Source organism: Xenopus laevis, chromosome 8S (genome assembly GCF_017654675.1).
Source record: "Xenopus laevis strain J_2021 chromosome 8S, Xenopus_laevis_v10.1, whole genome shotgun sequence".
Classification (NCBI taxonomy): domain Eukaryota; kingdom Metazoa; phylum Chordata; class Amphibia; order Anura; family Pipidae; genus Xenopus; species Xenopus laevis.
In genome coordinates, this window is record NC_054386.1 from 33,653,006 (window position 1) to 33,668,920 (window position 15,915).

The following is a 15,915-nucleotide window of genomic DNA, read 5'->3' on the forward strand; positions in this document are numbered from 1 at the left end:
AAATAAAGGCCCCATTGGCCCCTAAGTGTCTAGTTCCAGTTCCAGCCACGTTCGGATGAATGAAATGTTCTGCATATGTGAGAGCGCTGGCAGGGAGCCAATTCCCTGGATAATTTTGGGTCCCTTCAATAAAATTGTGACGTGGAAGTGATTTGGTGCAACCCCAGGGTGGACTCCAATAAATAGAAATGTTTGTGTTTATATTTCCTTAACATAGTTTCCTCTCAGAATACTGTTTCCGCAGGGGCAAAGAGTACGCTCTTCATTGAGGAATTTGCATAGGCTCAGTGGAACGGGGATCTCTAAAAGGGTGTTGGCGTTTAGGAAGCAGGTGAGCAGGACACGCTCCAACAGATTGTAGTCTAAACCTTTGTATCCAACAATACTATCTGTATGCGCATCTTTGGGCACCTCACATTTTCTTTGGGGCATTTTGTCCACCTCAGGTTGAGAACAGTGCCACAGAAGCTGCCACTCTCCACCTGTAAAGGGCACTGTCCGATGCATAGGGAGTGGTGGCTTACGAGTTTTGCGCCAAAGTCTGTCTGTCCAATAGACAGGTTCCCTTTTAAGAGAGAAGGGAGTTCTGTCCACACTGTGTACCAGGGGCCTTAGAGGCGGCATACATGTCCAGGGCCATACATTGGACATACATGTCCAGATTTGGTGAATTTTTGCATCTATTTGGTGCCTCGGAGGTGGGGTCAGTTTTGAGAGAATATTTTGTAATTCTACTACTAATGCATGGGTTGAAAAAATGTCGGACCTGTGCTGACCTGAACCCAGCCTGGCGTTTTGTACCGCAGTGATTTATCCACCTGTGTCCAACACACACATCTATAATTTCACCAGGGGGGGTCGTTGCCCCCTCTGCCCCCGCCGCACACAACCGTGCGGGAGCAAGCATTGTACTCTCGGTCATATGCAATCGAACAAACCCAGATAGGCGCACATTAGCAGGAACTCCCTTGGCCCCATCAGTGAGGTAACTTTGCCGGACTAGGGGTAGGCGACAGGGAAGGTACATGCCTGGCACCCCTCAAGGTTTGTGCCCTAGGCACGTGCCTCTTCTGCCTACCCCTCGTTCCGGCCCTGGGCAGGGCAGAGGCAAGGGTATAAAGGCCTACTGAGTCTTTCAGCCATTGGCAAAGGGACGCAATAGGTAACCTGAGCCTGACCGATCCAAGCACCGCCAAATCCTACCAAACTGCATTTGGTTAGTCAGTATAATAAATGTCATTTGCCAATGCCCGTTCAGACCACTCGTTTGGACTACTAAAAAAGGAAGTGAACCATGTGATAAAGGTATTAGTGCCATTGGAATAGGTATACTTCTGAGAATTAGTCTTTGCATCCCACCTCATTATCACTTTGCCTCATTTCTCTGTGTCTCTCCCCACCTGGAGGCGCCACTTTATAATAGATCCATGCATCTCAGTGTGAAGAGGAACTCATGCTTGCCTCGCTTTGCCTGCTCCCTTCTCTTGCTTGCATAATTTAAGAGGTGTTTAATATCAATAGACCTACGTTTTCTTTTCACATCTTTTGTGCGATATCTTTTTAAATGGGCTGTTCAACATCCAATGCTCTTTTCAGTTCAATTGTTTTTTTAGATTGTTCATCAGAAATAAAAACTTTTTTTTCCAGTTACTTTCTAATTTCTATTCATGACTGTTTCTAAAGTTTAAAGTTTCATTCTTCACCTTATTAGTGATGTGCAGCATAGGGAAAAGTCAACCCTAGTCCACAAAAGCTAATCCCCAACCTTAACCAGCAAAACCTTAGCCTGCCCCGGGTGCCCCCAAACCTAACCCACACCCAAAACCTCAAAACCAAATACCAAGTACTGCCCCCAATCTTAACCCACAAAACCTTAGCCTGCTCCAACCCGCACCCAACCTTAACTGGCAAAACATTAGCCTGCCACCAACCCTAACCCTAAAAACCTGAGCCTGCCCCCAACCCTAACCGGCAAAACCTTAGCATGCCCCAACCCTAACCTGCACCCAACCCTAACCCACAAAACCGTAAGCCTGCCCCAACCCTAACCAGCACCCAACCTTAGCAAGCAAAAGCATAGCCTACCCCCAACCCTAGCCCGCAAAACCTTAGCTTGCCCCCAACCCTAATTTGCAAATCCTTAGCTTGCCCCCAACCCTAATTCGCAAGACATTAGCCTGCCCCAACCCTAACCCGCAAAACCTTAATGTGCTCCCAACCCTAATCTGCACCCAACCCTAACCCGCAAAACCATAGTCTGCACCCAGCCTTAATTGGCAACGTCTTAGTGTGCCCCCAATCCTAACCTGCAAAACCCTAACCTGCACCCAATCCTAACCCGCAAAACCGTAGCCTGCCCCAACCCTAACCTGCACCCATCCTTAACCAGCAAAACCTTAGTCTGCAGCCAACCTTAACTGGCAAATCTTAGCCTGCCCCCAACCCTAACTCACAAAACCTTAGCTTGCCCCCAACCCTAATTTGCAAATCCTTAGTTTGCCACCAACCCTGATTCGCAAAACCTTAGTCTGCCCCAACCCTTACCCCCAAAACTTAAGTCTGTCCACAACCATAACCTGCAAAATGTTGCCGTTGTAGCACCCGCGCCCCAACCTTATTGCTCTGTACACTACTTCTGTGTGTGCCTCTGGTTAAGGGCTAGTCCACACGGGGAGATAGCGACGCGTTTGCGGTCGCGGCGACAAAGCGCCGCGCCAGTCGCCGCGACCGGCGCAGGCGACAGTTTTGTATGGGCGCCTATGTAAAAACGCCTGTGCTAACCACACGAGGCGATGCGCTTTTCAACAGTCGCCTGAAAATGCCTGGCGAGGCATTTTCAGGCGACTGTTGAAAAGCGCATCGCCTCGTGTGGTTAGCACAGGCGTTTTTACATAGGCGCCCATACAAAACTGTCGCCTGCGCCGGTCGCGGCGACTGGCGCGTCGCTTTGTCGCCGCGACCGCAAACGCGTCGCTATCTCCCCGTGTGGAATAGCCCTAAGAGACAGGGAATGTTTGGGAGCAGTGGAGGAGTGTTTTTCCCCAGTCTGACTCATACCCAACCCTAACCTGCACTGGTTCAACTTGAACCCATCCAATCGGCGGTCAACCTGCACATCACAACTTCTGTCTTTCTAAAGCAGCTTTGGGAGGGTGGGGTCACTGACTCTCTAAACCAGGTGTAGGCAACTCACGGCTCCTAAACCTCATGCGACTCTTCATCCTGCTTGCTGCGGCTCGGTCACGTCGTCTACACAGCCCTCGCACCTGCTGGCAGCCTCTTGAGTGTGCGACTGCGGTAAGTTAGCCGCCGGCAGGTGCGAGGGCTGTATAGACGTCCGAGGAGTGACAGCCAAGACCGAGCCACAGCAAGATGATTCATCATGGTCCTAACCGCGGTCACCCACACAAGTCAAGAGAAGGAAGATCAGCATGGAGCTTCAGAAACAGAAGTCACATTATAAACAGATGAGAACACTAGCATTTAATAGGGCTATTCAGTGTTAATTTATTTCAAAGTAGGCCTACACGTGCACACTGCACTGCTATTTATTGTATTCTGTTGTTGTAACAGTTAAAATTAAAAAAGGTTAAAAAGTTTATAAGCTGTGTTATGTTTTGCGGCTCCAGACTATTTTTCTTTAGTGGAAGAGGGGGCAAAATGGCTCTTTTGATAGTAAAGGTTGCTGACCCCTGGTCTAAACTGATCTAAATTGATACATTTGTTATTTTTGTCCCTGCTGAGCAGAATCCCTGAGTGTCATTAAAGGTGGCTGTTAGAACTGATACAATAGTTGCCAATATTCCACAGATACTGCTGAGAAATGGATCAACTAATGGAGCAAATTGTAACATAATGTGCCCCTGGATCACTGAGCTGCTGAACACCACAGACACCAACATTACAACAAAAACGGTAAAAAATAAAAACTGAAAACTACTGAAACTCTTCCGCAATCTATACACCTCCCCCTCAGCCTTTCTTACAGTAAACAATATAAATTCTGATAGGTTCCCCATGAGGAAAAGCACCAAGACAATGCTGTCCCCTCTCTTCTTTAATATAGCATTAGATCCACTACTTAGACACCTAGCCCAAAACCACACATTCCAAGGACTCACCATGGGACATACACAATACAAAATAATAGCATTTGCAGATGATATCCTGCTATTTATAAACAAAACAACCGGAGACGTTCCCGTGGAATCATGCAAACCATCAACAGATATGCTACCTTTTCTGGTTTAATAATAAACTATTAAAAGTCAGAAGCTATTAAGTTAAAACACACTATTCAAACTGACTGGACACAGGACATCCCCTTCAGAAAAGCACAGCATTACATCACCTATCTATACATCAAATTCACAAATCCCCACACGGACACAGAAAACATAAGCCAAACCATATCTAGTATCCAGAGTGATTTAGCAGATTGGAAAACAACAAGCCTTTCGTTTTTGGGAAGAGCATACCTCATCAAAATGGTATATTTTCCCAAGCTGTTATACAAACTCCAGATGTTACCTTATTACCTAAAACAATCAGACCATAAATTAATAAAAAATAAAAAAAATATTTAGAAACTTTATTTTGGGAGTTAAGCGACCCAGGATTGCCCTGTTCAAACTCCCAACAATGCAAGACAAATGAAGGCATTAATTTCCCGAACATAAGCGACTACAATGAAGCCTCCCTGCTGCGTCATGCTGGAGACTGGATCTATAACACCAATACATACAGTGACATAGACTTAGAACAGAAACTCATGGGAACCACGTATTTAAACCCTCTGATTCATCTTCCACATAAGGAACTCACACAAACACAAAAAGATAATCCTTTATTCATAAGCACGTACAAAGCCTGGAGAAATGTTCACCAAAGATGGAGAGCCACACAATCTCTTTTGTTGTACCTACCCTGGACTGGTAATAAAGAGTTCCCAAGTGGCTTACTAACAAATGTTTTTAACAAATGGTGAAAAGAGGGCATTTATTGTATCAGATATACTTACCAAAAATTGAACTGTTATGACACACTCAGAAGCCTCAGCCAAATTCCCTTCCCTCTGTGGCCAACACTTCTATTACTTACGAGCATCTGACTATGCGAGAGATGTCCTGCACAGGATGACAGATCAGGATCTTTCCAGTCCTTTAAACCATATATGGAAAGGAGTCTACACTCTACCTCTTATATCCACAAATTCATCAGGGTAGTCTTAGATCCGTCAGTAAGCGACACTCCTTTTGGGAAATAGGCAGATGTCATATCAACTCTTACCCAATGTCATTGAATTTCACTCCTACTCTATGGGAATAATACCATCTAGTCAATACCAGATCATGGCCCTACAACTCCTACATCAATCGTACCTGACCCCTTTAAAGAGGTTTAAAATGGGCATACTGCCCAATCCAACATGCCTAAGGTGCTCAGAAACTGAAGCCTCTCTGACTTGTATATGGTTCTGTCCAACTATTAACGCATTCTGGTTAGAAGTTTACAAGTACTGGCACTCACTAACCAAACAAACAGTCAAACCTAACATAGAATGGACTCTCTTTAGCAAAATCAGAGAGGCACAACAAGTATCTAAAGCTGACATAGTCTCAGCAGAAAGACTAGCTGCAGCTACAAGAAAAACCATACTGCAGGAATGGCTTTCCCCTATCCCACCTTCCATGAACCTAGTAAAAAACACATTGCATTTTCAATTCCACATGGACTGGCTGGAAGCTTCCCTAAACAAAACTTCCCAAACAGATAAGTTCTTTGACACCTGGACCACATTTATTCTAAGCCTTCCTCCCGACATCAGACAGCTCACAGTCTCCACCTTTCAATATACCCCTTGGTATGACTTGGAATGCCTGCGAGGCACTAACCCCTTGGTTCTAGCCACAACGATCCCAACTTGTTGATGAAACCAGCTGCCTCCCAGAGTCTATCATCATATGGGTAATTATAGACGTGCTACATATCCATACTCCAGGCAAATCAAATATTTGATTTTAGTCAATCTATTTTATTTGTTTTGTTGTAATTGTTTTCTAAGCCTTGGCATTCACTTTACTTAGGGTAGGACTACATGGACGTCTTCGGCGCAATCCGACGCACTGCAACAAAACGCCTGCAACAATTCAAATGCGACAGAAATAGATAAGAGATAGAAATGTTGGATGACGTTGATCTGACGCGACACGACTGTCGGATATAGACGCTGCGTCTGCATCTGACAGTCGTGTCGTGTCGGATTAACGCTGCGACTTCATCCGACATTTCTATCTCTTACCTTATTTTTGTCGCAGGCGTTTTGTCGCAGCGCGTCGCGACACGACTGTCGGATATAGACGCTGCGTCTGCATCTGACAGTCGTGTCGTGTCGGATTAACGCTGCGACTTCATCCGACATTTCTATCTCTTACCTTATTTTTGTCGCAGGCGTTTTGTCGCAGCGCGTCGGATCGCTCACGTCGGATCGTGCCAGAAATGGAAAACAATTGAAACAAAGTATTTTATTTTCTGAACTGAAAAATGAGTTTGGAGATTTATTGGGCCCTCATGTGATCATCTTCCCACAGGTCTATACAGACCAGTTCATGCACCTTACCCCTGCTGTGGAATGCTGGGAAATGTAGTCCAGAACAGGATGCCATTGCTGCTCTATATTAAACGTTCCTGGTGTGGCTAGAAGCACATTTTCCTCCTAGTTGAAGCTGATGGGCGGTTAGTGAATTGTGAACACCCCCCCCCCCCATCGGTTTTTGCATTGGGAATTAGAGCAGTTTTCTAATAAATTGCTTCTTGCCTCTCCAGGGGCCAGGCGTTCCCCCTCCATGCTGCCCCCTCTCTTATTAGCTCACTGCTTTCCTTCTGCTGTTTCCTCTCTCTCTCTCTCTCTCTCTCTCTCTCTCTCTCTCTCTCTCTCTCTCTCTCTCTCTCTCTCTCGCACCCGTAATGAGAGAATTTACTCTTCACTCTCGTCTCTCATTCTCTTTCGCCTCCCCTATCTCTTTGCAGTCTTGGTTCTCCCAATGGACTTTCTCAGGGTGAATCAAGAAGCAGCCCATGTTCTACAGGGACATTATTGCCTTTGGTTCCAATCAGACCCCTTATCTGCCCAATCTAGGGTTGCCACCCTTTCTGGAAAAAAATACAGACCTTACTATATATTTATCTTTTTCCCCTATTAATAACATTGGGATCAACCATCATTTTCACCGGTCAGGCCGGTAAGATACCAGCCAGGTGGCAACCATAGCCGTCCAGCAGAGGGAGCCATTGCACTGGGGCTGAACTAAGGCCCCATCATATTCAAGGACCTCTTTGTCAAACATGACATTTTCCATTGATTTCCCATAAATCGTCTGCGGCTCCTTTAAGTGCATAAGAGAGATGTGTGACTCAGTGGAGCGTTCATTGCTTCTGACTTGTGATTTTAAATAACACTGATCCTGTAGCTCCAGCTGCCTCATCATTACTCCTGCTTCTCTCCCAGACTCCCCTGGGATTTGTGATGTTTCCCTTCTCCTTTAATCCGCTATGTCTTGCCCCCGGTCTCACACACACACAGTAATGGCTAAAACTTGGTGATCTGCCTGCTGTTATCACTTCTACCATTCAGCTTCGGAGTTTTATGTGTGTTTAATCATTTCATTTATATATTCTGCATGACTGCATTTAAGCATGGAAAGTTTGCATTGTGAGATGTGAAATAATTCAAGTATAGGTTTAAGGACATTAGAGGACGACCCATTTCCTGCTGAATTGTGCTTAGTACAGGGGAATACCTATGCTGCCATCGTTTTAAGGGGATCTCTCTGTACAGACTGAGCAAACTAAGGGGACTGTTCCTGCTGAATTGTGTTTAGTACAAGGAAATACCTATGCTGCCATAGTTTTATGGGATCTCTCTGTACAGGCTATGAGCAAACTTAGGGGGCTGTTCCTGCTGAATTGTGCTTAATACAAGGGGAATAACTATACTGGAATAGTTTTATGGGGTTAGACCCCACCAATCACTGTCCTGCTTGCATGTGTTGCATGTGGGAGTGGGGAGAGCAGCAGGGTTCATTTGGGGGCTTGTAATCCCCATCCAGGGTCAAACAGTGCACTGAAAGCAAGGGAAAGATCTGTTTTCATTGTGCATTCTCTTACTTGACAATGTCTGCCATGGATGTCAGCGAATGTGACGTGGCCAAACTTGGCAGCTGGCAACCCTGCTTTGGAGCTATGTTTTTACAGAGAAGTCGGTGGGGGGGTGGGGGCTTGATTAAACACAGTGGCAGGTGTTTAGTTCCCCTTTAATAGAAATGACCAGCTGCCTAGCAAGCTTCATGACTGGGAGAATCTGCTTCTTTATTCTATAACACAGAGAAAGCAGATTATCCCACATGGGGCAGTAAAAGAGCCAATTTCAATTGGGTCTATTCTTGTTGTTGGTGTTTAGGATTAGTTGGATTTGTGTGTCAGATTCAATCTGTACATAACCAGCTGTGCAGTAATATCTAGCTCTGATCTAATTGGCTGGCAGATTTTCCCTTTGGCTCAGACTGGCTATCTGTATATCAGAGCATTCTGTCCCAGTGGCTGAACAGATCCTATCTGATCCTCATTGGAAGCAGCAGTCCTGCTTTATGGTAGCTGAGATTCTAACTATCTGTATAAGGGTTCAAGCACACAGGCAGATTCGGGGATATTTAGTCGCCTGGCGGGGCGACAATTTCCCCAAACTGCCTTCCCCCTGCCTTCCGCCTGCTATAATGAGAAAACGGCAGCACCAAGGCACTTGTGGCTCTTCGATTTCCGAAGTAGCCCGAAGTTTCCTCGTGAGGCAAATTCGGACGACTTCGGAAATCGAAGCGCCGTAAGTGCATTGGCTGTCATTATAGCAGGCAGGGGGAAGGCATTTTGGGGAGATTGTCGCCCCGCAGAAGAGGCGATTAGTTGCCAGGCGACTAAATCTCCCCGAATCTGCCCGTGTGCTAGCTCCCTAACAGAGGATTCTGTCCGCAGCTCAGATCCTATCTGATCCCCCTTGTAAGCAGCAGTCCTGCCCTGCTTTATGGCTGATATTCTAGCTATCTGTATAACAGAGCATTGTGTCCCAGTGGCTGCACAAATCCTAGCTGGTCCCCATTTTAAACAGCAGTCCTGCCCTGCTTTATGGCTGAGATTCTATAACAGAGGCACTTGAATGTAGTTCTATTTAAGGGAAGACAATGGGAAGATCAACGCACTTATAAACACAATGAATGGAGCGTGCAAGTGAGCGATGAGCTTATCCTGCAGGGCAATGATCTAAAAGACACTTGTGACCATAATGAATACAGCAAAAATTCAATTCTGAGAGTAGACATTTTTTTAAAGGACCAGTAACAGCAAAATTTTTACTAAAACGATTTGTTAGTATGCTACAAAAAAAAGACGCAAACACATATTAAACTTTAAACTCAGCAATTCTTTATTGAGAAATAACTCACCGAAACTCTGCTTGCTCTCCTCTTCAGAAACATCGTCAATGCGACGATCCATCATGCAACCCTCGATTTCTCCTCCCTGGCTATCTCCTATAAGGAAGGCAGGGAGGAGAAATGGAGCGCCACACGATGGATCGGCAATTGCTGTTTCTGAAGAGGAGTGCAAGCGGAGTTTCGGTAAGTTATTTCTTAATAAAGATGTATCGGCTTTAAAGCTTAATATGTGTTGGTGTCTTTTTTTCATAGCACAGTAACAAATTTTTTAAACAAAAATTTTTGCTGTTACTGGTCATTTAAGCTCTTTCCAAGGGCAACCCCCCAGATGTGATTCCTTTTAAAAGGGTTGTTCACCACTGAGTTAACTTTTAATGATGTATGATGTAGAGAGGGATATTCTGAGTCAATTTGCAATTGGTTTTTATTTGTGGTTTTTGAATAATTTAGCTTCTTATTCGGCAGCTCTCCAGTTTGCAATTTCTGGTTGCTAGGGTCCAAAACAACCCAGGTGACTGTGTGTTGATTTGAATAAGAGATTGAAATGTGGATAGGAGAGGCCTGAAAAGAAATACAAGTAATACAAAGTAGCAAGGACAATAAATGTGTAGCCACACAGAGCATTTGGTAGTTTTAGCAGCAGAGGGGCCTCGGGTCAGACATCCCTAAGACGACATGGCAGATACACAGATGAAATATTAAACACTTTAGGCTGAATTTGTCTTGTTAGTCCTTCTGATCTGTTAAAATGTAACCAAAAACACAGGAGATTCCCTTCATTAACCTATGCAAGACATTTTAAAGAGGATGTAAAACCAAAAAACACAATAAGCTATACCCTCATACTGTACTGTAAGGGAAACAATATGGTGCCTCCTTCCTCCCATATGTAAAAATACAGATATACAAAGAAGGAATGCTCTGGGCACACAATAAGCTATACCCTCATACTGTACTGTCTAAGGGAAACATTATGGCACCTCCCTCCCATATGTATAAAAACAAATATATAGAGAAGTAATGTTCTGGGCACACAATAAGCTATACCCTCATACTGTACTGTCTAAGGGAAACAATATGGCACCTCCTCCCATATGTATAAATACAAATATACAGAGAAGGAATGTTCTGGGCATACAATGAGCTATACCCTCATAAGTACTATCTAAGGAAACCAATATGGCACCTCCTTCCTCCCATATGTATAAATACAGATATACAGAGAAGGAATGCTCTGGGCACACAATAAGCTATACCATAACACTGTACTGTCTAAGGGAAACAATATGGCACCTCCCTCCCATATGCATAAATACAAATATACAGAGAAGGAATGCTCTGGGCACACAATAGGCCATACCTTCATACTGTACAGGCTAAGACAATAATGGGTAGGCTGATGCTGACACAGCCAGTGACTTCGCTGCTTTGTCTCACTATTCATAGCTGGCAGTTAGGGTATAAATCTCGGTTAGTGAGCGCTGATTCATTTCCCCCAGACTATACAAGGAGATTTATTTTTAGGTTTAATTACCTAACCATGGCCAAATAAAGTATAAATCGATTTTTTTTTATACCTTTAGGCTTAAAGGAAAACTAGACCCCCAAACAATGTTGCTGTCTATAAAAATACTTTGCATAAAACACCTCATATGTAAAACCATGCATCATGTAAATAAACCATTTTCATAATAATGTACTTTTTTAGTAGTATGCACTACCGCATAAGGCGGTGAGGTTGTATCCTTGAGTTAAGTCACACCCTGGTAGCAGTTATGTCAGAGAAGGTGTTCAGAGCGGTCCACTGATTGCAAACTGTAACTGTCTGGCCTGTTTACATTTTTTTTGCACTGCTGGTTCACACACCTGAAACCGTGCAGCAGCAGGCAACTGCTTGAACAAATTTGGAAAATTTGTCAGACAAATGTGCTGGAGAGATAATCCCTGTATCTGTATCTCAGCAAGGCTATAATTCATTGAGTCTCCTTTGTGATTTAATTACTTGTAAAGCGTAGTCGGGTAATCAGACAGGCCTATATCTCTATCTGTCATTCCCATTCCTTTCCCTTATCGTGTCAGGGTGATCAGGAAGTAGAAGTAAAATATGAGAAATGTAAATTCATTGTTAGTTTAGTTCAGAAGTGCCCATACATTACTAATGCGGGGTCTACTTCTGGTGATGTGGTCCCATTATGATCTACATCCATAAAAGCATTGTTAGCATTCTGTTCCATGGAAAATATTACTTAAATATTAGAATGATTTATGAGAGAATTGATATTGCTAAATTTAATTAACAACTATTTCTTATGTAACCTAATAATGTAACATAATAAATATCTGAATAAAAAGAATGAAATAGGAGGGTGATTTAGACAAGCTGTTTGTTGAGAGTGTCTTGAGATCTACTGATCATCAGCTAAAGGTCTACTAGTAGATCCCAATCTACCTTTTGAACACCCCTGGTTTAGCTGATAGGGCTGGGAGAATGCCGACATGTGTAGGTGCTATTATTAAATATGCCCTGTGCAGGGCTCTGCTGAAATCTTGTCCCACCTTAGGGCAAGGAGTTTTAAGTCATTTCTAGCTTGTTGGGTGGCTGACAAATCATTCTGAATCGCCACCCCTTCCATTCATTAGTGTGAGGGGCGTGTTTTCCATCTTAATGGGCGAAGGCAAAACACTCAACCCTTGCGGTTCTAAGTGATTTCCATTGTAATGAATGGGGGGGGGGGGCTGATTCTTGGTCACCCACCCACAAAGCTTGCTATTACCCTTACGTGTATCCTGCACCCTCAGCATTCCCCCTTTATATAGGTGTGCTTATGGGAACTGCCCTGGAGAGATTTCAGTCCTGCACATTAGGTATCTTGCAGTTCCCAGGGGATGACCCGATTCATGTCAGGTCAGGTATCTGGATTCCCAGGCCTGACTCAGGAATTAGGATTACTGCATGCTTGCATCTTGGGGAATACTTGAAGCAATCAGGGGCAAAACTGTTTGACTCGTGTTAAAACTAAGCCTAGTGTATGTGTGACTGTGATCATGTCATTAGATTGTAAGCTTCATTGGCACTGCAATGATGTATAATGATCTCTGCAGTGCAGATTATGCTATAATTGTATAAATAAAAGATAATAACAATGTCACTATGTCAGGTAGATGACAGTGGCAGAAAGTGACAGTCGCAAGAGGAAGGAAACAGCAAGGGAAAATGAATGTAGTTAGAGAGCTGAGAGTGAGTCAGGACAGTCAGGCAGAATGGATAAGAGATGGGCAGGCTGAGAATCATAGGTTTGTAGATGCAGAGAAATGGAACAGCAGGCAGTGAAAAGTGCTTTAATGAGGCAGGTCTTAAATGACAGCTATAAAGTGTAGAGCTGCATAACTTCCCCCATACAGGGCTGATTATCTGCTATATCTTGTGCTTGTGGGTGAGAAGCATTATTATTAGCAGATCATGTGAAAAGAACTTTTATGGTATACTTCTACTGGCATAGTTTTATAGTATCTCTTGTACAGGTAATGAGCAAACTTAGGGGACTGCTCCGCTGCATTGTGCTTAGTACAGGAGAATACCTATGCTGCCATAGTTTTATGGTATCTCTCTGTACAGGCTATGAGCAAACTTAGGGGACTGTTCCTGCTGAATTGAGCTTAATGCAGGGAAACTGGAATTGTGGGAATTCTTAGCAGGACTGCATTGAGATCCAACTGTCTAAACTACTTTCTCTCACTCTTTTGCAGTCACAGAGAAGGAAGTACAACAATGGTGAGTACCCTTTTAATGAACTTTTCCCAATTGTAAACTATTGCAGTGAAATAGTTAAATGCTGGTGTGGGTAACATAATGCTATGGTTTAGCTGCTATGGCTTAAGCTGGCTGTAGATCACATCGAACGAATCGAGGATTCGTACGATTTTCGGAACGTGTGTGGAGAGTCCCCACATTTTTCGTCTGGCGGAGATCAGTCGTTTGGTCGATCGGACAGGTTAGAAAATTTATGTTGGCTGCGGGTAATATCTCTGCGTGTATTGCCGATCGTATGATTTTCAGTGGGAGACTGTCACTAGCTTTGTCTTACGATTGCTGTCAGGGGCAGGACATCAGCTGATCTGTTCTTTAACTACTTTATTTGGTCGGAATGGAAAGACTTTGATCTGAATGGTTAGTGGCAGGTCAAGAGATGGGAAAGTCCGATCGTACATTCATTCGTGCGATCGGATCTTTGCGTCTGTGGCCAGCTTTAGCCGCTAACTCTGAGATACAATTCAACCAGCAGAAAAAAATCAATGCTAGATGGTTGATAAACTGTCGCTGCTGAATTGTCTGGTGGAGGATCATGGGAGTTGTAGTTATGCAGCACACAATGTCCATTTCTGTCCCATTCATTCCAGACAGGGTGGATCATTGCTGAAAATAAAATTACAAGAAGGCTTAATTCCATTATAAGTCCATATAGACAATAAATTCCCATTAATGTTATTCTCTCTCTCTCTCTCTCTCTCTCTCTCTCTCTCTCTCTCTCTCTCTCTCTCTCTCTCTCTCTCTCTCTCCCTCTCCCTCTCCCTCTCCCTCTCCCCCTCCCTCTCCCTCTCCCTCTCCCTCTTTGTTATGAACCATGTGGGGGGTCAGTGCTTATTTGTGCTGGGTACCCCTGGAACTATAGCAGGGTGAATGTTACCCCTATGTTTCTATATATCTGTAACCTTGTTATGAGCTAAGGGGGCCCAGCCTGAAGGCCAGTTAGGGGGATCTCTCGGGTAACAGTCACCCTGCTATAGTTCAAGGGGTACTCCTTGCCTCCTTTCTTTATAATATGGTTATTGTAACTGATTCTGCTCTGTAGATAGATCACTTCGGAGGATCAGTGTTTGGGGGACTCCCTATATATTACTATCTGCTGTAGGGGTCACAGAGGGAAGCCAAGCAGACACAGCAATAGCGGATGTGCTAGAAGAGACAGCAGAGCGGTTCTGTTGGGTCCCCAGAAGACACTGGCTTGTGTGAGAATAAATGCGCTGAGCTTGCTTTATCTGCTGTGCTATATAGGCTCCATGTTCTGCAGAGCCTGTGCTAGAACCCTTATAATATGGCAAATATATATGGACTGCAGTGCTGTTCTGATGCTTCGTGCAGGTTATTGGCCAGTTAAGATGAGCAAGAATTTCCCCTTTCGTTGAGCAGTGCCCACTGCGGGAACTAGAGCTGCACAGCCCATGCCAATGTGAAGGCTCCATCAAAGGTTTATTTACCCTTTAAAAAAAACCCTCAGTCTAAATTCTTTTGTTTTGTCATCCCCCAGCTGTGTACATGAGCAGCTCTATTGAATCGTAGGGTGTCCGACCCCGGGAATCCTAGTCCAGTTCTGAGGACAAATTATTTCCCCCCCAAGAGTCTAAACAATGCATTTCTCCATCTCTCCGTGCCTTTTGCCTTGAGTTGAACATATAAACGCATTTGCATCAGGCCAGACGTATAATTGCAGGACACAGGGGGTTGCTACTTAGTTTCCATGGCAACCAGGCAAACCACAGTGGCCCGCGGACTGTATCAGCGCCACTTGTCTCTAGGGTGAGTCTGCAAATTGTTGTTATGTATAAAAAGTGTGAGCAATGCTCCTTTCTGTCAGAGTCTTGCGCCGGCTCATCTTTTTCTCTGATCCGCTTGGTTCTGCCCCTGTCTGGCTGCATTGCTTCCTCTCTGTAGCATTGTGGTTCCCATATCATTCATGCTGCCAGCCATATGCCAGTAATTCTGCCTATCACAGGCCTCAGCGGGCTCTGCAGTGGCACCATCAGCAGCGTTAATGCCATGTAGTGACAGAGAAATATTCTCTATTTTTAATAGTGATACTTATTGACCCCTTTTAAAAAGAAAGCAAAATATCCCTGTGCCTTTAAATGGTCACAGAACCCCTCAGTGACTTCTGATATCCTTATATATGACAGTAGGGGGTACATTATCCCTTAAGGTAAGGCCATTGAGGCAACTGTGGGCGACTATTGAAAACGCATTGCCGCGTGTGCATTAGCACAGGTGACTTTTCATTGTAGCCTATGGGGAAAACCGCTGAGGCAGTTCGGGGAGAAAGTCGCTCAAAAGACGAGGCGATTAGTCGCCAGGCGACAAAATCTCCCCGAATCTCCTCGTGTGGACTAGCCCTTATAATACATGAGTGATACTCAGAGTTCCCTGTATAACTCGGCAGTGCAGCCTTGTGCCTTTATATCAGGGGTGTCCAAACTTTTTGCAACAAGGGCCAGATTTGGTGAGGTGAAAATATGCGGGGGCTGACCATTCAGCTTGATATTCAGCCTGACACTGATATCCCTTCCGAGGTAGCTAACTAGCGATTTAGGCCCTATCTATTTGGAGTCACATGACATTTCTACTGTATTATTATCCTTTGTTTCTATAGCTCTGACATAT

At 44.4% G+C, this 15,915-nt stretch overlaps 1 protein-coding gene across 1 annotated transcript in view; it reads left to right on the forward strand.

Annotated features, from left to right (window-relative positions):
• ncs1.S (neuronal calcium sensor 1 S homeolog) overlaps positions 1-15,915 on the forward strand; it is a 31,761-nt gene that overhangs the window by 2,175 nt on the left and 13,671 nt on the right. Inside the window, 1 exon segment of the mRNA NM_001091667.1 lies at positions 13,230-13,254. Within this exon segment, the coding sequence (NP_001085136.1) occupies positions 13,230-13,254 (25 nt within the window).